At 32.0% G+C, this 25,520-nt stretch overlaps 1 protein-coding gene across 12 annotated transcripts in view; it reads left to right on the plus strand.

Moving 5' to 3' along the window:
* The window catches only part of CNTLN (centlein), a 427,436-nt gene that overhangs the window by 76,493 nt on the left and 325,423 nt on the right, over nucleotides 1–25,520 (plus strand). For 11 of the 12 annotated variants that reach the window (XR_012484846.1, XM_074282960.1, XM_074282961.1 and 8 more), the window contains exon 3: nucleotides 24,893–24,977. The exons of the other annotated variant lie outside the window; for it this stretch is intronic. Coding sequence is in view for 9 of the 11 variants with exons in the window: in XM_074282960.1 (XP_074139061.1) it covers nucleotides 24,893–24,977 (85 nt within the window). In the remaining 2 variants the exon portion in view is untranslated. The remainder of the gene's footprint in view (nucleotides 1–24,892; nucleotides 24,978–25,520) is intronic. 12 annotated transcript variants of the gene reach the window in all.

Raw genomic sequence — 25,520 nt, forward strand, 5'->3', positions numbered from 1 at the left:
TTCATGTTGCAGTCTCTTTTAAGAGATGATCAGTGGATTCTTTCAGTGATGATTTTAGGCAACACCAGAGCAGTTTTTCTGCATAATTTTAAATGATGTTAAATACAATATATGTATACATATTTATACAGTTATTTTGTTACATAGGAAAGATTGGATTTAGAAAGAAGATAAAAATAACTTGAGAAGGAAAAAACAAAAATGTAAGCAAACAGTAACAGAAAGGGTGGAAATGTTATATTATAATCCATACTAAATTCCCAGTGTTATTTTTCTGAGTGTAGTTGCTTCTCTTCATTACAGATCAATTGGAACTGATTTGGATCCTCTCATTGTTGAAGAGAGCCATGTCCATCAGAATTGATCATCATGTAGTATTGTTGAAGTGTATTATTATCTCCTGGTTCTGCTCATTTCACTTAGCATCAGTTCATGTATGAATCTCCAAGCCTCTCTGTATTCATCCTGCGGGTCATTTTTTATAGAACAATAATATTCCATAACATTCATATACCACAGTTTATTCAGCCATTCTCCAGTTGGTGAGCATCCCTTCAATTTCCAGTTTCTAGCCACTACAAAAAGGTCTGCCACTAACATTTTTGCATAGACGAGTCCTTTTCTCTTCTTCAATATCTCTTTGGGATATAAGCCCAGTAGTAACACTGCTGGATCAAAGGGTATACACAGTTTGACAACTTTTTGAATATAGTTTCAAATTGCTCTCCAGAATTGTTAGATCTGTTCACAACTCCACCAACAAGACATCAGTGTCCCAGTTTTCCCACAGCCCCTCCAACATTCGTCATTATCTTTTCTTGTCATCTTAGCGAACCTGACAGGTGTGTAGTGGTATCTCAGAGTTGTCTTAATTTGCATTTCTCTGATCAACAATGATTTGGAACACCTTTTTATATATATTGAAATAGTTTTAATTTCTTCATCTGAAAATTGTTCATATTCTTTGACCATTTATCAATTAGAAAATGTCTTGATTTCTTATAAATTAGAGTCAATTCTCTATATATTTTGGAGATGAGGCCTTTATCAGATCCTTTGGATGTAAAAATGTTTTCCCAGTTTATTACTTCCCTTCTAATCCTGTCTGGATTAGTTTATTTTTACAAAACTTTTTAACTTAATATTATAGAATTTTTCTATTTTGTGATCAATAATGACCGCTGGTTCTTCCTTGGTCACAAATTCCTTCCTCCTTCACAGGTCTGAGAGGTAAATGATCCTATGTTCTTCTAATTTATTTATAATCTCATTCTTTGTGCCTAGATCATGAACCCATTTTCAGCTTATCTTGGTGTACAGTATTAAGTATGTGTCAATGCCTAGTTTCTGCCATACTAATTTCCAATTTTTTAAAGTAGTTTTCTTTTTCTATTTCTCTAAATTTTTTAAAAAAGCTTTTCCTGGCAGCTAGGTGGCGCAGTGGATAGAGTACCAGCCCTGAATTCAGGAGGACCCAAGTTCAGATCTGGTCTCAGACACTTAACACTTCCTAGCTGTGTGACCCTGGGCAAGTCACTTAACCCCAGCCTCAGGGGAGGGGAAAAAAAAAAAAAAAAGCTTTTCCTTTGGTCAATTTCTGTGTATCCTTTTCCAATCTGTTGGCTTCTCTTCCAAAGTTTTAAAGTTCTCCTGAATAGCTATTATTTCTTTTTCCCATTTTTTCTACCTCTCTTTTAAGATCCTTTTTGAGCTCTTCCAAGAGAGCAGTTCATATCCACTTTTGAGGCTTCACATATAGTCATTTTGCCATTGCAGTTATCTTTTTCTGGATTTATGTTCTGATTTTCTCTGTCATCATAGTAGTTCTCTGGTCAGAACTCTTTTTGCTTTTTTACTCATTTTAAAAAGTTGAGCTCTCCTTCTGAGACCCAGGGGAGATTTTTCTAAGCTTTTATTTTTTTTCTGTAGGACTACTGAGGCCTCCCTGGGTTTCTGTTGTTTTGAGTCTGGTTGTGCTGCAGCCTTTCCTACTGATCTCTGTTGACTTGGTCTAGACTCTCCTGTTATCCTAGAGTTCAGGGGCTGACAATTTGCCTTCTATGATTGCATTGGAGGTTTCACAGCTGGCTAGTGATCCACTAGCAAAGGCTCCTGTACTTTGGTTAAGACACTTTTTCCTGTATTCCCTGCAACAGGCCTCATTTACAGGGCTATCCTGTGCTTGCCTTTGCTGGACTCTAGAGGATTAAGGCAAATAGAGGCTAAATGACTTGTCCAGGGTCATACATCTAATAAGTATTTGTGGTTGTATTTGAACTCAGGTGTTCCTGATTCCATACCCACTAAGTCCCCATGTCACCAAGCAAGACATTAGGCTTGTACATAAAGATGTTGGAATTCTTCAACATAAAAGAGATAAAAAAAAAAATCCCTAGGACCAGATGGATTCACATGTGAATGCTACTAAACATTTAAAGAACAATTAACTCCAATGCTATATAAACTATATGAATCATTAGGGAATGAAGAAATTCTACCAAATTCCTTTTTGACACAGACATGGTAGGTATGACACTAAACCAGGTAGGATGAAAACAGAGAACGAAAATTATAGACCAATCTCCCTAATGAAAATCAAAGCAAAAATCTTAAATAAAATTTTAACAAAAAGACTACAGAAAATCATCTTCATACACCATGACCAAGTGGGATTTATACCAGGAATGCAGGGCTGGTTCAATATTAGGAAAACTATTAGTATATTTGACTACATCAATAACCAAATTAACAAAAACCATATGATCATTTCAATAGATATAGAAAAATCATTTGATAAAATCCAACATCCATTCCTATTAAAAACTCTAGAGAGTATAGGAATAAATGGACTTTTCCTTAAAATAGTCAATAGCTTCTATTTAAGACCATCAATAAGCATTATATGTAATGGTGATAAACTTGAACCATTCCTAGTAAAATCAGGAGTGAAACAAGAATTGCCCACTTTCTCCATTACTATTCAATATTGTATTAGAAATGCTAGCTTCAGCAATAAGAGATGAAAAAAAAATTAAAGGAATTAGAGTAGACAATGAGGAAACCAAATTATCACTCTTTACCAATGATATGATGGTATACTTAGAGAAGCCCAGAGATTCTACTAAAAAGCTATTAGAAATAATCCACAACTTTAGCAAAGTTGCAGGATATAAAATAAGTCCACAGAAATCCTCAGCATTTTTATACATCACTAACAAAATCCATCAGCAAGAGATACAAAGAGAAATTCCTTTTAAAATAACTGTTGATAATATAAAATATTTGGGAATCTATCTGCCAAGGGAAAGTCAGGAACTATATGAGCAAAACTATAAAACACTTTCCACACAAATAAAGGCAGATCTAAACAACTGGAAAAATATTAAGTGCTCCAGGATAGGTCGAGCTAATATAAGATGACAAAACTACCTAAAATAATCTTATTTATTTAGTGCTATACCAATCAGACCCCTAAGAATCTATTTTAATGACTTAAAAATAACAATAAAATTCATCTGGAAGAACAAAAGGTCAAGAATTTCAAGGGAACTAATGAAAAGAAAAAAAAAAAATCAAATGAAGGTAGCCTAGCTGTACCTGATCTAAAACTATATTATAAAGCAGTGGTCACCAAAACCATTTGGTATTGGTTAAGAAATAAATTAGTTTATCAGTGGAATAGGTTAGGTTCACAGGACAAAATAATCAATAACTAGAGTAATCGAGTGTTTGACAAAGCCAAAGACCCTAGCCTTTGGAATAAGAATTCATTATTTGACAAAAATTGCTGGGAAAATTGGAAATCAGTATGGCAGAAACTAGGCATTGACCCATACTTAATACAATACACCAATATAAGCTCAAAATGGGTTCATGATCTAAGCATAAAGAATGAGATTATAAATAAATAAGAAGAACATAGGATCGTTTACCTCTCAGACCTGTGGAGGAGGAAGGAATTTGTGACCAAGGAAGAACTACAGGTCATTATTGATCACAAAATAGAAAATTTCGATTATGTTAAGTTAAAAAGTCTTGTACAAATAAAACTAATGCAGACAGGATTAGAAGGGAAGTAATAAACTGGGAAAACATTTTTACATCCAAAGGATCTGATAAAGGCCTCATCTCCAAAATATATAGAGAATTGATTCTAATTTATAACTATCTTTTATTTAAGTACTTTGCATTTCTATTTATTCAACATATGTTTATTTTACATATAGTTTTATATGACTTGATAACTCCTTAATTAGAATGCATGCTCCTTAAAATTGGGAATTTCTTCTTCTTTGTATTTGTATAAAACCTAACACTGAATTTAGATATGTGCTTGTTGATTGACTGAAGTTGTAGAAGTAAATAAATGAATGCATAAATGAATGAAAACTTATTTGTAGAAGTCCTACTATATATCATACGTGATGCTAAGTCCAAGGGATACATACCAATGAATTCCTTAAGGAACTAGCATGATAATAGGGGAAGACAATATATAAAGGGGAGTGGTGGCTAGGAAGGAATGTTTTGTATATGAAAATGACTGGAAATGGTAACCTATTAATGTAGTTGCTGCTCTAATGTAGGAAAAATAGTTTGGGGGAGAGGGTACTAGAAGTTGGGGAAATAAAGGTTGCATGCAAAATACAGTTCATGAGCTGCACATTAAAGAAAGAGCAATGATGAGCAGAAGGAAGGAAGAACAGCACTTTGCAGATGTGATATAACCATTGCAAAGACATGGAAATATGAGCTGCATGGTGTGCATGTGAAACAGAGTGAAGATCAGTTTGGCTGAATCACGGTGTGGGAGAGAGAACAAGTCCAGTGAGACTGTACAATAGATTGGGGTAACATTTGAAGGGCTTTAAAAGCTCAATTGTAGCTTATGTTTTTTATCCTAAAGGCATTAGGAATCCATTGAAGTTTCATGACCAGTCTCAGGTTTCATCACCTCAGTGCTAGACGCATACAATTATATATGATCTAATGTAAGTTTCTATGAGGGCTAGGAATGTTTTGCTTTTGTCTTTGTTCCCAATGCTTAGTGTCTTGTACATTGTAGGTGCTGAATAAATATATTTTGAATTTTTATGATTTTTTTTTTCCTGAACCAATTGGGATTAAGTGACTTGTCCAGGATCACACAGCTAGGAAGTGTTAAGTGTCTGAGGCCAGATTTGAACTCTGGTCCTCCTGACTTCAAGGCTGGTGCTGTATCCACTGGGCTACCTAGCTGCCCTTTGTTATGAATTATTGATGCAACTATGGTTGTCAGAAAGGTTAAATAATATCTCCAAGTAATAAAGTTATCATATTCTAGTTTCAAATCTAGGTCTTTGACTCCAGGTATGGCATTTATTAACTATATTGCACTGCCTTTTATTGCCAGAAGTTCAGATCTTTGTATGATGTTAGGGTGCTTGTTTTATCAGAATTTGGCAATGTGTATTGCATAAGTGGGGTAAGGGTGCTGTTCAAGGCAATGATGATCTTGGAGGCACTGTGTTGTTATTTGTCTTTCATTCTGGGAGAGGACCATGACATTGGGAAGGTGATGTTCTGACTTGAAAGTGAATTGGATTTAAGTGAGGGAGCCATCCGAGTCTAGTGTTAAGATATAAATCAGGATGACTGGGGATGGCCCTGGATTCAGTAAAAGACATTGGCCTTTTTAAGCTGATATCTTTCCCACGTCCCAGCTTACCTGAGGCATTGCCCATTCAGTGATTAAGTCTAGGTAAGAAATGAGGCAAAGCATGATCTCTTTTATTTAATTAAAAAAAAAAAATCAATCTGGAGGAGACCTTTGGGATTTCTGGTCAAAAAAGAAACATTTGCTATTTACAATCATCCTGAACCATCAGAACCCAAAGAATGAAATGGCTCTCCACTAAACATTATGCTTTTTGTAGTAATTTTGTCTTTGGGGGGAAAAAGCACAACAAATTTTCCCTTATTTCATCTTATCTCTTCCACTTTTGCCTTTACATAGTTTATAGAAATAAACTCTTTGTTCTCTGAATGGAAAACAATACCATTGATTCATAAGATGAAAATTATTCTAATTAAGGCAATCTAGAAATTCCAGCAAGTTTTGCTTCATTGGCATATTATCCTTCAAGGGATACCAACAGAGGGTCTCAAATCTTTGTAATCCTGATTAGTTACCTTGGAAGAGTTGCTATATTTAAAAAATAATTTTATTCTGAGAAATTTAAATTCCTTTACATATACTATCAAATTAAATTATGATTTGGACTTACCTCGAATTTATAAAACAATAATGTAGTACTAATTTCTTTTTCTGTGGCAACTGAAGTATTTAACTTTGCCTCTAAATATAAATCCCACCTCTAAAATAAGGATTGGAAGAACATTGTAAATATAAATCAACAGAATATACTGCCCAATACAACACAAAAAAGCAGTTTAGCATGTTGGCTAGAATGTTAAATGTGGAACTAGAAAGACCTAGATTTGAATTATGTCTTATAATTTGTTTTCTATCTATTTGACTCTAAAAGAATGCCACTTAATATTGCTATACTTCAGTTTCCTTATCTGCAAAATAAAGGGATTTGGTGACATTTGAGTTCATTTTCAGCTCTAAATCTATAATGACATATGAGCTTAGACGGCTAAGATGTCCTGTGGTTCATTTGGCTAAATTTGGGAAGTCCTGATACATAAAATAAAGGGATTAGATTAGATAATCTTTCATTCTCTTTCCCCCCCCCCCAAATTTTATGATTTTATAAAATTTTAGATCTTTAAAAGTAGGGTTGCTAAGTGCACAATTAGCAGCTTGCTGTGGTTTTAGCACTATTCTAGTTCTCTCTAGGTTCCATTTTCTGAGCTTCAAATCAATAAATTGACTCTTCCCTTGTGGAATAAAATAGACAGATGACAGTAGTTTTTTGCCTTCATTTTGTCCACTTGATAATCATAGCTAATATCTTTATATTGTTTTAAGGCTTGTAAAAGGCTTTATATACTTTATCTTTCATTTGATCTTTATAACAATCCTAAGAAGTAGGTTCTAATAACATACATTAAAATCATGTGGAATGATAGGTAGAAAGGAGAATAGGAGGTAATATAACCCAAAAGGAGCTAGTATATTATGCATATTATTGGACAAAAAGAAGACCTTAGGATCTATTAAACTTTAATACAAGTTGTTTTTTACTTCTCATTTAAAAATGAATGGGGCAAGGAGCATGGAAAAAGTAGCACTGTGTCTGATAGCTTAAGGATTCAAAATTCATGTGGATTTATGAGACATGTAAAATAGGATGGCAGTATAATTCTTTGCCCTCTACAGGGGAGTATGTTTTCCCTGTTGTGGTTCTTTCTCTGGTGTTAGATTTATGGATTTCTTTAAAGTCATGGAAGTGTAGTGCCAATTTTCACTCAAGAGGGTGGTAAGTCAATCAGCAAGCATTTATTAAATACTTATATACTAGGAACTGTAAGTACTGGGGATACAAATAAAAGAAAAAACAGTCCCCCTTCTGTAGTCCCTGCTCACAAGGAGTTTATGTTCCAAAGTGGGTGGCAATTTAAAATATCTAGGTACAGCCACTTTATCTTGGTACATACATTATCTATCTATCTATCTATCTATCTATATCTATATTAGAAGATAAAATGAAAGGGAAAGTATTAGCAGGTAGTCATATGAATAGGAAAATTAAAATGAAATAAAATATGAAAATAGAATAAATGGAAAATAAAAAAGCAAAAAAAAAAACAATATTAATCCCACCATTTTATTGGTCCGTTATATTTTTGCAAAATGTGTGTTTGGAATATATTTAAAGATTTGTCTTCATGGACGGTAGCAGTTATCTAAATTCTGAGCATTGTTCAGCAAAATATGGGTATTTAATGAGCAGGCTATTATAAGGACATATCTTAGAAACTTAAAATAGGAAAAGAGCTTTCTCCCCCAACCATTCAGAGAGCACAGCTGCTATGTGGTCCTAAGTTGCCCCATATGAATTTGGCCAACACCACCTGAAATGTATCCTGGGTTGTGGTGGGAGCATAGGAGGTTGGAGACCCCAAAAGGGCAGATGCCAGAATTTTGCCATCTGGTAACGTGCTGCTAGGCAGTTTAACTCAGGACATAAGCTTACTTACATTGAGGTTCTCGTCTGTTGCAGCAGTTATGTAAACCTAGGCAGAGAAGTAGAAGGAGGTGAGACTAAAACAGGGGAAAGTAGGAGGTAAGGCAAAGTATTCTGTTTCCACTTTGCCTCCAGAAGGATGTTTAGTTTTGTAGTCTCCTAAAAGACAAGGTGAGAGTAAGTATGAAGCAATAATAGAGTGGTAATTAAGTTTTGATAATATGCATTATGCTAAGATGTATTACACATAATAGTTTCTTTATAAATGTAGAATATTGAATGCAGAAATTGTTAACTTTAAATTTTTATGCAAACTATTTCTGATTTGAGATATTGAATTACATAGTTACATTTTAATATAGCCTTTATAAATAGGATGAAACCAAATACCTAAAAATACAAGAAGTGATTAACTTTTGTATTTAAGGTCAAATAATTGTGATTGTCTTCTGTTAATGAAAGCTTAATATTTGGTTTCATTAAAAATTCCCAGAACATTGAACATAAGTCAACATTCCACAGAGAAGAAAGTATTATGCAGCTTACATGTGTGCATATCTGCATATCGGAGCACAAAATATTGACATGATAATTGCAGTCAAGCCTGAGTGAACAGTGGCCTGTGGGAATTCAGCTGGTGTTGTACCAACTGGATGGCTGCTCAGGACACAGTTTGAAATGCAAGGTGCAAGTTAGCACTTTATTCAGCACAGGCAGGCATCATTTAAAAATCCTTGGGGGCAGCCCTGGTGATGTGCAGATGTTAAAACAGTCTGTTCTGAAGTGCTGATTTTTTTTAACACTGTAAAATACTTGTGTGTTCTTGGTGAAAAATATTTGCAAAATGATTAAAAGCAAAATATGACATACTTTTTTCATAGATTTCATCGATCATTTATATATTGAGTATAGCTTATACAGAAATTTCTAGGCTTATAAAGTATAATAGAAAAATCAATGTACAACAATAGAAGAATGATAATTTTTTCCTTCATCTTTTTTAAAAAATTTTATTGTTAACATAGAGTTTAAAAGTAAATTATTTAATAACATATAATTTTAAAAATGTATTATTATGTTTCCTTTTTTATAATTTAGTGATATGAAATTAGTTTCATATGTACATATGACAGGATTGATCATACTTTTTATTTTAGTTAGGAGTTGTCTACCAGACCTAAATTACAAATTACAAATTTACAATTTACAAATTACAAATAATTTTTATTATTTTAAGATATAAATATTTTTTCTCTGTATTTTTATAAGTATTGTATGTTTTATGCTAAGATGATTTCTCTTATGCTAAGATAAAAATATATGTATGTGTATATATATATATATATATATATATATATATGGATTCATAATGTATATACATAGACACATTAGATCTGAATAATAAAACATTTTTATGCATAAAGTGGCCAATTTACATTCAAACTCATTGATTACTTCTATTTTGCAAAGTAGAGGTTTGTTATACTTATTTTTTTCACTAGGTAAAATGTATTTATTATGTTGCCGAATTATTATATTGCTGAATTCTCTTCTAGTCATTTATTGTATGCATGTTCCAAGTAGCAAAAGATTCAGAATATAATTAGTCATAAAAAGAACAGGTAATGTAACAAATTCATCTCCCATTCTATTTTGCCAAATTTGTTTAGAACTTCAACATTTACTAGAAATTGGAGATCTGTTTAAGTTGAAAACCAATAATTTAAGGAAGTGAGTAAAAATTATACATTTTAAATAGATTTAGGGTAATTTCTTTACTCTTTCAAATCAAATACCTATATAATCTAAAATAGTTCTTTGTCATTTCCCTTAATTTTTTTTTTTCTGATTAAAATGTCAAATTTGTTGACTTTGGCTTTTTGGTTAGTGTTTATATTCTAATGTAGACTCAATATCAACCCCTTATTCATAGTTACATATTTCATTTTAGTTTCTAATATTTCATTTTTGACAATTCATTTAAAATGGGCCCAAACCCAGAAAATATGATCCTGTCATGTTGTATAATATATAGCATGTTCCACAAAACAATAAAAATTTGTTAGTGATTTAGAATAATTTTTCAGATTTTTGGCTTTTAGAATATAGTGGAAACTCCGTATGAAAATCCCTGTGGCTAAGAACAATTCTCAGTGTTTAAAATGAGTAACACTATTGGGAAAATTGATGGGAGTTTAAAACTTGTACAAATTGACAGCCTCTCTTTGTTCCATTTTTCATCCTAAAGAAGTCCGCAAATATTCTTAGCTCACATCATTATTGCACATCAGTGATTCTAATTAGCTAAACAGGAGTTTGTCTCAGTCATTGATCATCATCAACTTCTTGACAGTGCCTGACTAGTTTTTTTGACCAACCCTTTTTTATGTCTTATAAATTCATAGGATATATATTAGTTGAATTTACAAAAGATGTATGTTTTGAGCAACTTTTTTTTTTCTTTCTGTTTAATACTGCTTGTCTTTTTTCCAGTAACTAGAGACATACTATACAGTTGGTATTTCTTGGGGTCATCCTTGCAAAGGATATAAAGGAAATTATAATCTACTCTCAGGAAAAGTTACTGTAAAAATTGTTTACAGTTTTCAATATGTTAATTTATTTTTATAGTATCTTACATTAATTAAATTTTAAAGATTCTGTCTTAATACAGTGGTTGTTAAGATATGTTTTTTTTTTTTTTTTTTTTTTTTTTTTGAGGCTGGGGTTAAGTGACTTGCCCAGGGTCACACAGCTAGGAAGTGTTAAGTGTCTGAGACCAGATTTGAACTCGGGTCCTCCTGAATTCAAGGCTAGTGCTCTATCCACTGTGCCACCTAGCTGCCCGTTAAGATATGTTTTAAAAGATAATGCTACATTTTGGACTGAATTTAAACACTTATAAATAACTAATTATTTCACTCAGTTTAATTTTAAGGCTTAATCAGCTAATGTTAATTAATGGGAATTTTTTACATTAACAGTCATAGTAAGAAACCACCACTGCACTAGATGAATAAATAGAATGTAAGTTACTTGAGGTCTCGGGCAGTTTTCATTTTGTCTTTATATTTTTGACACCTGATATAGCATCTTTGCATGTTGGAGTTTGACAATTGATTGAAACTGAATATATGATCATACTTTTCACAACCAAGTTGTTTGAATTTACTTTTAAAAACTAACACCTGATTTTGTGACATTGATTCTAGTAGTCTTTTTATTCAAAGCGGGGCTTCAGTATCTAGTTATGGCATAAATTTGGATTCTTCTAGAATTCTGAATTAAGCTGTTAGATTGCAACCTAATCTTGGTAATTGAGATGGTTTAGGGGGTCTCAAAAATATGTAGACTTGGAATTGAACCTTCAGAAACAACCTTTGTCTAGAAGAGGGCTCCTTAATTTTTTTCTATTTGCAAACTCTTTTCATGTGAGAAATTTTTACATGACCCTGAGTAAATAGATATATCAAATAGCTATATCAAATAGCTATACATATCTAACATTTACTAATAAAATAAAAATAAAAGAATTTTATTTTAAAATAATTCCTTTGTGTACATATAATCTTACCATTTATTCAGGATGAAAACACATTTGTACATTAATAAGATGAATGTGCTTGTTTATTTTTACATAAAGAATTAAGTCTTGGCAGAATATTTGATACCTTTTACTGTTGCCAAATTTTTCATGACCCATGAAAGTTAGATAACCTCATGTGAGATTGTGATCCACAGTTTAAGAAGTCTTGGTCCAGCGCATAGTCTTAATGTCCCCTTCATCTGTATTGCTAGCAAAATCTACCTAAGGACAGAAAGAAGAGAAATGAAGATGAATTTCCAGGAATGAATACGTGTTCAAGCTAGCTACATCAACCCATAGGTTCTTCTTATCTGTTTATGGTATTTTATATTGCAAAAAATTGTATAGAGTTTCTTTCCTTATAATTATAATTTTTAACTATTTTTTTCTAAATTATTCAATCATCTGATATTTTGCAAATTTGTTTTTATCAGACTGTTTTAACAGTTGTCATAGCCAAAAGACTTATTATCTATTAGTCAAACTTATGTAATTTTGATATTTATTGTAATTTTTAAATTTGTGGAATATCCAGGAACTTCCCAAAATTTCTTCAGACTTTCTTTAATTTTTATTTTCTTTAGTTTCTTTTAGTTCTTTAGTTTAGTCTTTTAGTTTCTTTAAACTTTAGTTTAGTTTCTGCTAGTTTTCTTAGTTCATCTGCCTCTTTTTGTTCCTAGTCTAGTGCTTCATTGTGGCATGGAGGTAATATTTCTTCAAATTTCTATTACCAAATGATACATTTTGATATGTTCTAACAATTGAGAAATGTTTCAAGTATGGATATGATTATAGACACTAACAGAAGGTTAACTCATGAGAAAAGGTTAAATCATGAGAGATTTTGCTACTTTGCAGTCAATTAGATAGAACATTCATTAAGTACTTACTATATACTAGGCATTAAAGATTAGAGATGTAAATGCAAGTGAGCAAAGATAATCTGTACTCAAAGCACTTAACACTAAAATGTTATATATATATATATATATATATAGTTGGAAAGTGGTATTGATTATATCAATTGAGAATTATATATAAACATATATATGTGTATCTATCTACTTATACATAGATATTTTTCACAAAATATACTATATATATATATTAGAAATATGAAAAAGCACAAGAATAAATACCTTTCCTTAATGTGGTAAACAGTTTGTATCTAAAACCAAGATCTACAGTGGAGGAAGATCAAAGAAACTTCCAGTAAAAATCAGGTATAAAGCAAGGATATCTATTGCCACTATAGTAATTTGATAGCATTCTAGAAGTGATAGTTATTATAATAAATATTGATTAAGAAGAAATAAAAATGTATTTGCACATGATATGACAGTTAATTAGAAAATATTAGAGATTCAAAACAAATTTTTAAATAAATGAATATATTATATAAAAAGCCCTTAAAATATTCATTGTTCTCATGTGTTACTAAGAAAATTGAACACAAAAAAATTTTCAGAAAATTTACTAAAATCACTATAAAACCTAATAATATCTAGAAAGTATCCCAGCAAGATATACTCAGAGCTTACATGATTTGACTACAAAATATTATTTATAGAAATGGTTATACCTAAGTAATTAGAGACATATTACTTATTCATGGTAAACTATCCTACTATAATTCAAATGAAAATACTTCACATTGGGGGCAGCTAGGTGGCACAGTGGATAGAAGCACCAGCTTTGAATTCAGGAGGATCCAAGTTCAAATCTGGTCTCAGACACATAACATTTCCTAGCTGTGTGACCCTGGGCATGTCACTTAACCCCAGCCTCAGGAAAAAAAAAAGAAAATACTTCACATTAATTTGAACATTTAGTGTCATATCATTCAAACTACCAAGAGATTAGTCTAGACAAAATTATGACTAAGTCATCAGAATTAATAAAAGGTCAAGCATTTAAAGGAAGTAATTATAAAGGAAACTATGAATGAAAGGAATAACTACATTATCATATACTAAACTATTTTATAAAGTAATAATCATCAAAATATTTGTTACCAGATCAGATATAATCAATATATTTGGTACTGCTTAGAAAATAGAAGAGTTCATCAATGAAACAAAATCAGAACTAAAAAGATAATTGAAGAAAATCATTCACTAAAAATCAGAACTGAACAAATGGGAATGAATGACTCAAGCAGCGATCAAAACTAAAGCAAAACCAAAAAAAAAAAAAAAAAAAGAAAAAAGAAAAGAAAAGGTAAAATACCTACTTGAAAAAACAATTGACCTAGAAAATAGATCTAGGAGAGACAATTGAACTTCCTGAAAATCATGATGGAAAAAAAAGAGCTTAGACATTATCTTTCAGGAAATCATTAAGGAAAACTACCCTGATGTCCTAGAATCAGAAAATAACCATTGAAAAAATTCACCGATCACCTCCTGAAAGAGACCCCAAAATGAAAACTCCAAGGAATATCATGGTTAAATTGCAGAACTATTAGATCAAGGAAAAAATATTGCAAGCAGCCAGAAAGAAACAATTCAAATGCTGAGGAGCCACAGTTAGAATTACACAAGACCTAGCAGCTTCCACCTTAAAGGATCAAAAGGTCTGGAATCAGATATTCTGAAAGCAAAGGAACTTGGAATGTAGCCAAGAATAAACTATCCAGCTAAATTGAGCATTATCTTTCAGGGAAGAAGATGAACATTCAATGATACAGGTGAATTTCATTTATTTCTGATGAAAAAACTAGAGTTGAACAAAAAATTTGACTTTTAAGTATAGAACTCAAGAGAGAGATGAAAAGATAAAAAGGAAAGAACTCTTGAGAACTATGTCTCTGTTATGGGTATACATAGAAAGTACAAGTATAATTTTATTTTATTGTCATAATATAAAAAAGGAAACTAGAGGTGAAAAGGGAAATGTACTGGAAAAAGGAGAAAATTAGATCTCATGAAGAATCAAAGAAGACCTGTTACAATTGAAGGAAAGAAGGAAGTGAGATGAACAAAAAAGGGAGAAAGCTTGATTTTCTCATCAGCGTTGGCTCAAAGAGAATATTAGACATATTTGGTTTCACACAGAAACTTGTCTTTAGCTTATAGGGAAGGGGGAGGGGAAAAGAGAAAGGAAAGGGGGAGGTTAATAGAAGGGAAAACAGAAATAGTAGGGGAAAGGTATAAGAAGGGGAATCTCTAAAGGGGAAGGGCTGCTTGAGGGAAGTGGTGGTCAGAAGCAAATACAGGGAGGAAGGAAAGGGGGAAAGGAAAGAGAAAAGTATAATTTGGGATAAATAAGATGGCAGAAAATACAGAATTAGTCATGTGAATATGAATGGGGTAAACTCCTCCATAAAAAGGAATCAGATAGCAAACTAGATTAAAAGCCAGAATCCTACAATATGTTGTTTACAAGAAACACATTTAAAGCAGAGTGATACATAGAGAGTAAAGATAAAAGGCTGGAGCAGAATCTATTATGCTTCAGGTGAAGTTAAAAAAAGCAGGGGTAGTAATCCTGATCTCAGATCAAGCAAAAGCAAAAATAGATATAATTCAAAGAGATAAGGAAGGAAATTACATCTTGCTAAAGGATACCATAGATAATGAAGTAATATCAATAGTAAACATATATGCACCAAGAGGGTATAGCATCCAAATTCCTAGAGGAGAAGTTAAGAGAGCTGCAAGAAGAAATAGATAGCAAAACTATACTAGTAGGAGATGTTAAGTCCAGGTTAGCTCACTCTGAAGGGTTCAGAATCAGCCAGAGGTCAGGATAAGCTAAAGTCCTTGCCCCATATTGGGCACCAAAAATGTAATGTTCTGTTGCCTTTAGATTTGTAATCGTTCTCTGGGAGGAGGTTTCTTTTCTGTAAATCCTATTCTCTGTGAGCAGGTTTCTTGGGAAGCTTCTGGAGCCTCCAGCCAGAGCGAAGGTAGAATCTCAAATCCTCTTCTTCCTGAATCTTGGCTCCTTTTATCCTCCCAGAGAATGGGCTTGTGGGTATTCCAAAGATGTAAACTTTTTTTAAAGGTGTGAACTAAAGGTGTGAATTCTGAGCTAGAGAATTGTTAAGTACCATGCTAAATTAGACAACCCAGTTAGCACCTAGTAATCCTAACAGGGAGATATCAACCTTGCTCTCTCAGAACAAGGTAAATCGAACCTCAAAATAAACAAGAAAGAAATTAGGAGATAAATAGAATATTAGAAAAGTTAGGAATGATGGATCTTTGGAGAAAATTAAATGGAGACAGAAAGAAGTATACTTTTTTCTCAGCGGTTCATGGAACCTTTAAAAAAATTGACCATGTATTAGGGCATAGAGACCTCAAAATCAAATGCAGAGAGGCATAAATAATAAATGCATTTTTTTCAGCTCATGATTACATTTAAAAAAAAGGTCAAGTGAATATAGACCAAAAATTAATTGGAAACTAAAGAATCAATACAGCAAATAAGAAACACAATCAATAATTTCATCCAAGAGAATGACAATAATAAGACAACATATCAAAATGTGTGGGATACAGCCAAACTGGTAATAAGGGAAATTTTATCTCTAGATGCTTACTCACATAAAATAGAGAAAAAGAAGATGAGTGAATTAGGTTTGCAACTGAAAAAGCTAGAAAAAGAACAAATTAAAAACCCGCAACTAAGTACCAAATTTGAAATTCTAAAAATAAAAGGAGAAATTAATAAAATTTAAAATAAGAAAACTGTTGAATTAATAAATAAGACTAAGAGTTGGTTTTATTGAAAAAAAAAACAAAATAGATAAATTTTTTGTTAATTTGATTAGAAAAAGGAAAGAGGAAAATCAAATTGTTACTCTCAAAAATGAAAAGGGAGGAAATTAGAGCAATAATTAGGAGTCATTTTGCCCAACTTTATGCCAATAATTTGATAATCTAAGTGAAATGGAGGAATACCTACAAAAATATAGATTGCCTAGGTTAATGAAGAGGAAACAAGTTACTTAAATATTCCTATTTTAGAAAAAGAAATAGAACAAGCTGTTAATTATCTCCCTAAGAAAAAAATCTCCAAGGCTATTTGGATTTCCAGATGAATTCTACCAAACATTTAAAGAACAATTAACTCCAGTGTTATACAAACTATTTGAAAAAATACGGAAAGAAGGACTCCTACCAAATTCCTTTTATGACACAGACATGGTTTGATACCTAAACCCAGTAGGATGAAAACAAAGAAAATTATAGACCAATTTCCCTAATGAATATTGATGCAAAAATCTTAAATAAAATATTAGTAAAGAGATTACAGAAAATCATACCCAGGATAATACACCATGACCAAGTAGGATTTATGCCAGGAATGCAGGGCTGGTTCAATAGAAAAACTATTGGCATAATTGATTATATCAAAATCCAAACTAACAAAAACTATATGATTATCTCAATAGATGCAGAAAAAGCATTTTATAAACTCCAAGATCCATTCCTATTAAAAACACTAAAGAGTATAGGAATAAATGGGCTTTTTCTTTGATACTGGCTAAGAAATACAATAGTCGGTCAAAATAGGTTAGGTTCACAGGACAAAATAGTCAATGATTATGGTAATCTAGTGTTTGACAAACCCAAAGACCTCAGCTTTTGGGATAGGAACTCACTATTTGACAAAAACTGTTGGGAAAATTGCTAACTAGTAAGGCAAAACTAGGCATTGACTCACACCTAACATTGTATAGCAACATAAAGTCAAAATGGGTTCATGATTTAGTCATAAAGAGTGATATTATAATAAGTTAGAAGAACATAGGATAATTTACCTCTTAGATCTGTGGCAGAGGAAGGAATTTATGACTAAAGAAGAACTAGAGATCATTGTTGATCACAAAATAGATAATTTTGATTATATTAAGTTAAAAGATTACTGTACAAACAAAACTAATGCAGACAAGATTAGAAGGGAAGCAATAAAGAGGGAAAACATTTTTACATTCAAGGATTCTGATAAAGGCCTCATTTCTAAAACCTATATTTGGATTAGACTATAGAACTGTTCTTTTTCTAGCTTTTTCAGTTGCAAACCTAATTCACTCATCTTCTTTTTCTCTATTTTATGTGAGTAAGCATCTAGAGATAAAATTTCCCTTATTACCAGTTTGGCTGTATCCCACACATTTTGATATGTTGTCTTATTATTGTCATTCTCTTGGATGAAATTATTGATTGTGTTTCTTATTTGCTGTATTGATTCTTTAGTTTCCAATTAATTTTTGGTCTATATTCACTTGACCTTTTTTTTAAATGTAATCATGAGCTGAAAAAAATGCATTTATTATTTATGCCTCTCTGCATTTGATTTTGAGGTCTCTATGCCCTAATACATGGTCAATTTTTTTAAAGGTTCCATGAACCGCTGAGAAAAAAGTATACTTCTTTCTGTCTCCATTTAATTTTCTCCAAAGATCCATCATTCCTAACTTTTCTAATATTCTATTTATCTCCTAATTTCTTTCTTGTTTATTTTGAGGTTCGATTTACCTTGTTCTGAGAGAGCAAGGTTGATATCTCCCTGTTAGGATTACTAGGTGCTAACTGGGTTGTCTAATTTAGCATGGTACTTAACAATTCTCTAGCTCAGAATTCACACCTTTAGTTCACACCTTTAAAAAAAGGTATGTCAGTGAAATTAGATCTTAGTGCAAAGATGGCCAGACTTAGATTCAGAAAGCCTACATGCAAATCACGCCTTAAGTTATTTCTTAAATTATAGTAGCCTCTGTTTTCTCATATATAAAGGAGGACTAGTAGGAATAACCCTAAAAGTAAGTGTTGTCTTTAAATGAAGTGGTGTATGTAAAATACTTTTAAAATCCTCCAGAACTACATCAGTTTAAGCTATTATTATTATTCACTGGAGGAATTTGGGAGTTAGAAGTGACCTTGAAAAAGTTATGTTCATCAACTTTGTTTTTCTTACTCTCTTCTAAATACTTAGGAACCAAGTTTTTTGATCTCTTTATTTATTTTAGAGGTTTCTTTTCAAATTTATCTGTGGTCTCTTAATTGATAAATCTAATGGCCTTTTCTCAGTCTTCCTTCTTTTGGATCTCTTTCCATTATTTCACATTGTTGTTTATCTTCTCCTTCTAGATATCTTTCCTTGCTGGGTTTTTGGGATATCAGTCTTTATTCTCCTCCTACTTGGTTGACCATTCCTTTTATTCTTCCATGCCTTTCTTAACTATGTATGTACCCTAATGCTTTGGATACTTTTTTCTTTTCTCTCTTTTTGCCTTTTTGGATTTAAGAATCTTCTTTAAGTAAATTTCTTATCTACCTTTTGTCTCTCTGCTAACCTTCAGTATATAATCACAAACTGCCTGCCGTGGGCATTTTGAACAGGCATATCAAATTCAATATTTGAAAAATAAAGCTTATTATCTTGTTTCAAAAAACTACATTATTTGAAGTTTGCTATATCTATTGAGAGTATCTTTATATTTATGGTCAACCAGCTTTGCAACCTAACATTTTTTACTCTTGTCACATATACAATCCGTTGCCATAGATCCTCTTTATCTCAACATTATTTCTTAAATCTTTCCCCTTCCCTCTACTCATACAAGCACTTTCTAGCTGAGGACTTTATCAATTTTTCTGAACTTTCGCAATATCCTTCCAAATGTATCTCAACTTTAGGTCTTGTTCTATTCTGTAATTTATTTTACATAGAGCTTCTTTAGTGATTTTCTGAAGGTGTTACTCTTCTACATAGTAACCTCCAATAGCCTCTCTGTTAATGCTAGAATAAAATATAAACTTCTGCTTTGTTATATAAAGTTCTATAGTCTAATCCAAATATAGGTTTTAACATTATTACATATTACCCTTGTTCATGAATTTTACGCTGCAACACACACACTTCCTTGTGGTTCCTTACACATGATTCTCCATCTTTTATTTCTGTAACTTAGGGCTGTTCCTAATATGTGGAATGCACTGTTCTCTTTTATTCTAGAATTTCTAGCTCCATTTTAGACTCAGCTCTGCCACTACTTTCTATATGAGGGCCTTTCTTGGTCTCTGTAACTTTTAATACCTCTTTTCTTGTTTAGACCTATAATGGCTAATTCTTAGCCACCACCAAAAAAAGATTGATATAAATATTTTTTTTTTTACAAATAGGTCTTTTCTTTCTTTCTTCCTTTTTTTGACCTTTTTGTGATATAGATCTAGCTTTCTAGAATGATTGGATCAGTTCACAACTTTACCAAAAGTTTTCCCACATCCCCTTCAAAGTTTGTCATTTTCATCTTTTGTCCTACTAGCCAGCCTAATAAATATGAAGTGGCATGATTTAATATGCATTTTTATAGTCAGTAATGATTTAGAGCATTTTTCATATCATTGTAGATAGTTTCGATTTTTTTTTTTGTCTGAAAATTGTTCATATCATATAACTGTTTATCAATTTAGGAATGATATGTACTCTTATAAATTTGACTCAGGACTATTTATTTAGGAAATGAGACCTTTATTGGAGATAATTCTTACAAAGTTCCTCTCTCTTTCCCCCTCCTCCCATTTTTGTCCTGATTGCATTGATTTTGTTTGTGCAAAACATTTTAATTATATAATCAAAATTTTCTCTTCTAGGTTTTATAATGTTTTATGTATATCCTAAATTCTTCCCTTATCCATAAATCTGACAGGTAAACTATTCAATATTCTCCTCATTTGCTTATGGTATCACTTTTTGCATGTAAATTATGTCCCTATGTACCCATTATCTTGGTATATAGTTTCTGCCATTTTGTTTTTGAGTTTTCTCAGTAATTTATGTTATAAAATAAGTTTATGTCTAAAAGCTTTGGGTTCCTCATATACTAGATTACAGTGGTCATTTACTAAATGTCTTGTGTACCTAATCTATTCCCTTGATCAACCATCAATCCCCTTGATATTTTGATCATTTGTTCTTCCAGATTAATTTTGTTAATATTTTTTCTAGCTCTACAAAATATTTTGGTTATTTGATTGGTATGGCATTGAATCAGTACATTTATTTAGGTAGAATTTTAATTTTTATTTTGTTGACTCAGCCTATCCATGAACAATTGATGTTTTCCCAGTTATTTAGATCTTTCATCTGTGTGAAAAAATTTGTAATTGTGTTCACATAGTTTCTGAATTTATCTTGATACACTTTCAAGTATTTTATGTTGTCTATTTATTTTAAATGGAATTTCTCTTTCCATCTTTTGCTATTGAAATTTATTGGTAATATGTAGAAATACTGAGGAATCATATGGGTTTACTTTTATATCTTGCAACTTTGCTAAAGTTGCATTTTCATTGTATTTCTTTTTCAGTTGGTTCTCTTAAGTATCACATCATCTTATCTGTAGCAAGTGATAGTTTTTGTTTTTTTATTGTCTATTCTAATTCCTTCAATTTATTTTTCTTCTTTTATTACTATAGCTAGCAGTTCCAATGAAGTATTGAATAATAGAGGTGATAATGGGCATCCTTGATATACCCCTGATTGTATTGGGAAATCGTCTAGCTTACCTTCATTACAGATGATTATCTCAATAGATGAAGACAAAATCTTTGATAAAATTTCAAATGATTTCTGTTGATTTATATGGCCATATTATTTGGACTTATGTTTGTGATATAAGGCAGGTGCCCAATGGAGTCCTTCTTAAGAATTGTTGATACTAGTAATTTAATTTGATTTTCTTTTTTTTTTTTAAATAAAAATAATCAGTTTCTATATTTTGTTGCTTCCCTCCCCCCCATAAAGTTGGCCCTTAATTTTATTTATTAACTCAATGGTTTTCTTACTTTCAATTTTATTAACTCTCTTTTATTTCTTAGGATTTCCAATTTGGTATTTAATTGAGGAATTTTAATTTGTCTTCTTATAGTGTTTTTTTAAAAAAAACACTTTAATTTATTGAATGAAACAAGCATTTTCCTAATATAGTAAAATAAAAATATGATAGTATATAAAACAGCAAATCTACCTTTTTATAGCTGGCTATTCCTTTCAGATATACAACAATATTATCTTGTAAATTTCTTACCCTTCTTAGAGATGACTACCATTACTTAGAAATAGGTGTATAAATATATGTATATACATATATATTTTTATACCCCATATATATGTATTTATAATTATTCTACACACATTTCTGTTTATTATTATTTTCTAGATGCAGATAGTATCTTTCTTCATATGTTGCGTATAATTAATTTGGGTATTTATAATAGAAAAAATAGCTTATTTGCTCAAAGTCTTTCTTTAGACAATATTGCTGTTACTGTATACAGTGTTTTCTTGTTTTGGCTCACTTTGTTCTTTGTCATTTCATGAAAATCTTTCCATTTTTTTTTTCATAATCATATACTATAATTGTTCAGCTATTTTCCAATTTATTTCACATTCAAAATAATAATTGCTTTTTGAATTTCCCTTCATCTTAGTTTTACTCACTGTTTTCCTTCTCAGCCTTTCTTCCCTTTATCCCTCTCACCTCATCTTTTCCCTCTCTCTTATTCATTATTTTACCCTTCCTCTAGTTTTCTTTTTTAATTGCTTGCCCAGTTCATTGTTCTTTCTCTCTTTTATTAATGTGAGCAGAGATATTTGGGGAAAATGCAAATTTTCTCCAAGTGTCTTTTTGGTTGCATTCCATAAATTTTGGTATGTTGTCTCATTATTATCATTTTCTTTAATGAAATTATTGATTATCTCTCTGATTTGTTTTTTGACCCACTTATTTTTTTAGGATTAGATTATTTAGCTTCTAACTAATTTTTAATCTATTTTTTTCCACAATGGAAAATCTTGAGTCTATGGTTCTCATGGTATAGTTTAGGGGAGACTCAGCAAGCACCTACAATGTGTCAGGCACTGAGCAAAGTATTGGAACACAGAGACAAAAGGGAAAATTTTTTGCTCTACTATGTGGGAAAACATTTGCACACATACTTACATAGTTTTATAGTTTAAGAAGTTCTTTCAAGTGAATAATTATCAACATACATTTAAGTGTTTGTCAAGTGCCAAGAATGTGCTAACGCCCTGAAGAAATAAATACAAAAGCAAAGGTAGCCTTTGCCATATGATTAATTGACTTATCTTCTCCTTTATTCATAAATGTCCTTGATGACCTATTTTACTGATATTCTTTGAGTTTCCTTATATATTGCATCTTCTTATATATTTACATTTACTATAAATCTTTCATTTGATATCCATGTGATGTGATGTAATGTGATTGTAGTGGGGGTTGTTTGAGTCTCTGTGTGTGTAGATGTAGTGAGTAGAGTGATGAGCAAGATGGACTTCATTCACTGTGAACCCTGCCTTCATTCAAAACATCTTTCATTGTTATTGCAGGTGATGTTATTCTATGCATCTTTTTCCATTTCTCCATTTCTTTCACTGCATTGAGGAAGTTTCATCCTTTGACTTTGAGGCTGAGATAAGATTTCATCTTGTGATCTGTTGTGCTCTAGAACATTATTCTCCTGTGGATAGTTAATTGAATAGCTGCCCAAATGCAGAACAGTCTGGGACTATCTAAGTTATTGTAGTTCATTCGTTTCAGTTGTGTCCAATTCTTTGTTACTCCATTTGAAGTTTTAGGAAAGATACTGGAGTTGATGTGGGGAACATTGAAACTGTCTCTCTCTTTGCGGGCAATGCTTGAGAAATTCCTTGAAATCTCGAAGAGACCCACCTTAGGGAATTAAGATACAGTGGTTTCATTCTATTTATCTTGGTGGGACTAGTTGAATCTAGGACCATTCCTACTTAGCTCTAGTTGGAGATCTAGATTTTGGAGATTAGTCCAGGGACACATTTATTCAAATGGAAAACTTCTATTCAGTTTGAAGATTTCAGTCTGATTTCAACTCAAACTTCACCCACCCCCTAGCTAAAGTTTCAAATTATAAAAAGGGGCAACTTGAGACTCATTCTTTGCAGAGGGCCAAAAGCAGGACATACCATGCCATGCCAAGGAACCTTTCTCTCTCTCCTTGGCTTAGCTGCCTTCGAGGACCCTCTGCCTGCTGAAAAGGCATTATCTTTTCAGCGTTAACCCCTCTTTATCTCACCTATTTCCCTAACAGAGAAGTAGAGTCACAACACCCCCCTTTACCTCTCTGTCTGAATTCCTCAGCTAGACTTTTACTTCTCTATCATGACCTTGCCATTAAGAAAGTCAGTCTAGGAAGACTTTGCTAGGAAGCAAAGGCTGGTTTCTCTGTTCCAACAATAAACTTATTTTACCCATTTAACTTTTCCGAGTTTGAAAATTCATTTACGCAGGACCTGTGGGCCAACCAGAGGGGATTCCCATAATTCTTTGCCCTGTGCTGAAACTCATCATTTTGATTTGCCATTTCCTTCTCCACATCATTTTACATACTAGAAAACCAAGGCAAAGAGTTAAATGGCTTGCCTAGGGTCATGCAACTAGTGTCTGAGGTCAGATTTGGCCTTTATGATTCCAAGCCTAGCTCTCTGTACATTGTGCCACCTAGTTGCCTTTTTTTTTTTTTTTTTTTTTTTTTACCTAGTTGCTTTGTTAGTCTGAATATAGTGTTACAGTGTTGGGCCTTTGTTTTCATCAGTAACTTAGGACCATCAACAACATCAGAATGTTTTCTTGCTTTTTTGTCAAACTTTGAGCCCAATTTGTTCATTAGTACTCACTGTTCTTGGGATACATATATACCTTTTCTATCTATCTCTGTCACATTCTCTCTGTTATTCTCTCCCTGCTTCTTTGACTCCTATCCAAATATATGTTATAATTTGGGTGGAAGATAGTCTTTCAAATGAAAGGCATTTCTCCCATGTGGATGAGAATTAATTTAAATGATTGTAGATCTTCCAAGAGACTTTTCAGAACTTGAATAAGTATATTTGATAAAAATATTAAATATCATTTTGGTTTTCTTATATTGGGTGCTCAAGCCTAGTAACTGAACTGGAATGAAGTTGTCTTAGTTATTTACAGTTGTAATTTTCTGTCACCTGCCATATGCTCTCTGATTAATTCTGCAAGGGCTGTCAATTTCAGATAACTTAATTTGGTGTACATTGAAGTGGCATTCATTATGAAGATGTGATAAATTTAAAATGATTAATTGAAAATTATAACTAATAATCAATATCTTTGTTTTGTTTCTAGAGAAAAAGCTAAAGCTGAAGCTAAGGATAGAAAAGTGTTAGAAATTTTGCAAGTCAAAGATGCTAGAATAAAAGAGTTGCAAAAGGTTGGTATTTTTTGAATAATATTATATATTCTTGTCATTATAATATTACAGTCTTAATACTCCCTAATCTATTTATTTAGTGCTATACCAATAAGACTCCCAAGAAATTATTTTAGTGACCTAGAAAAAATAACTACAAAATTCATATGGAAAAACAAAAGGTCGAGAATTTCAAGGGAATTAATGAAGAAAAAAAAAATCAAATGAAGGTGGCCTAGCTATACCTGATCTAAAACTATACTATAAAGCAGCAGTCACTGAAACCATTTGGTATTGGCTGAGAAATAGACCAGTTGGAATAGGTTAGGTTCACAGGACAAAAGAGACTATAGCAAAAATAGAGACTAGTGTTTGACAAACCCAAAGATCCCAACTTTTGGGATAAGCATTTTATTTGACAAAAACTGCTGGGAAAACTGGAAATTAGTATGGCAGAAACTAGGCATGGACCCACACTTAACACCACATACCAAGATAAGATCAAAATGGGTCCATGATTTAGGTAGGCATAAAGAACGAGATCATAAATAAATTAGAGGAACA

The sequence above is a fragment of the Sminthopsis crassicaudata genome, chromosome 1 (assembly GCF_048593235.1).
Source record: "Sminthopsis crassicaudata isolate SCR6 chromosome 1, ASM4859323v1, whole genome shotgun sequence".
In the NCBI taxonomy this organism is placed as follows: Eukaryota; Metazoa; Chordata; class Mammalia; order Dasyuromorphia; family Dasyuridae; genus Sminthopsis; species Sminthopsis crassicaudata.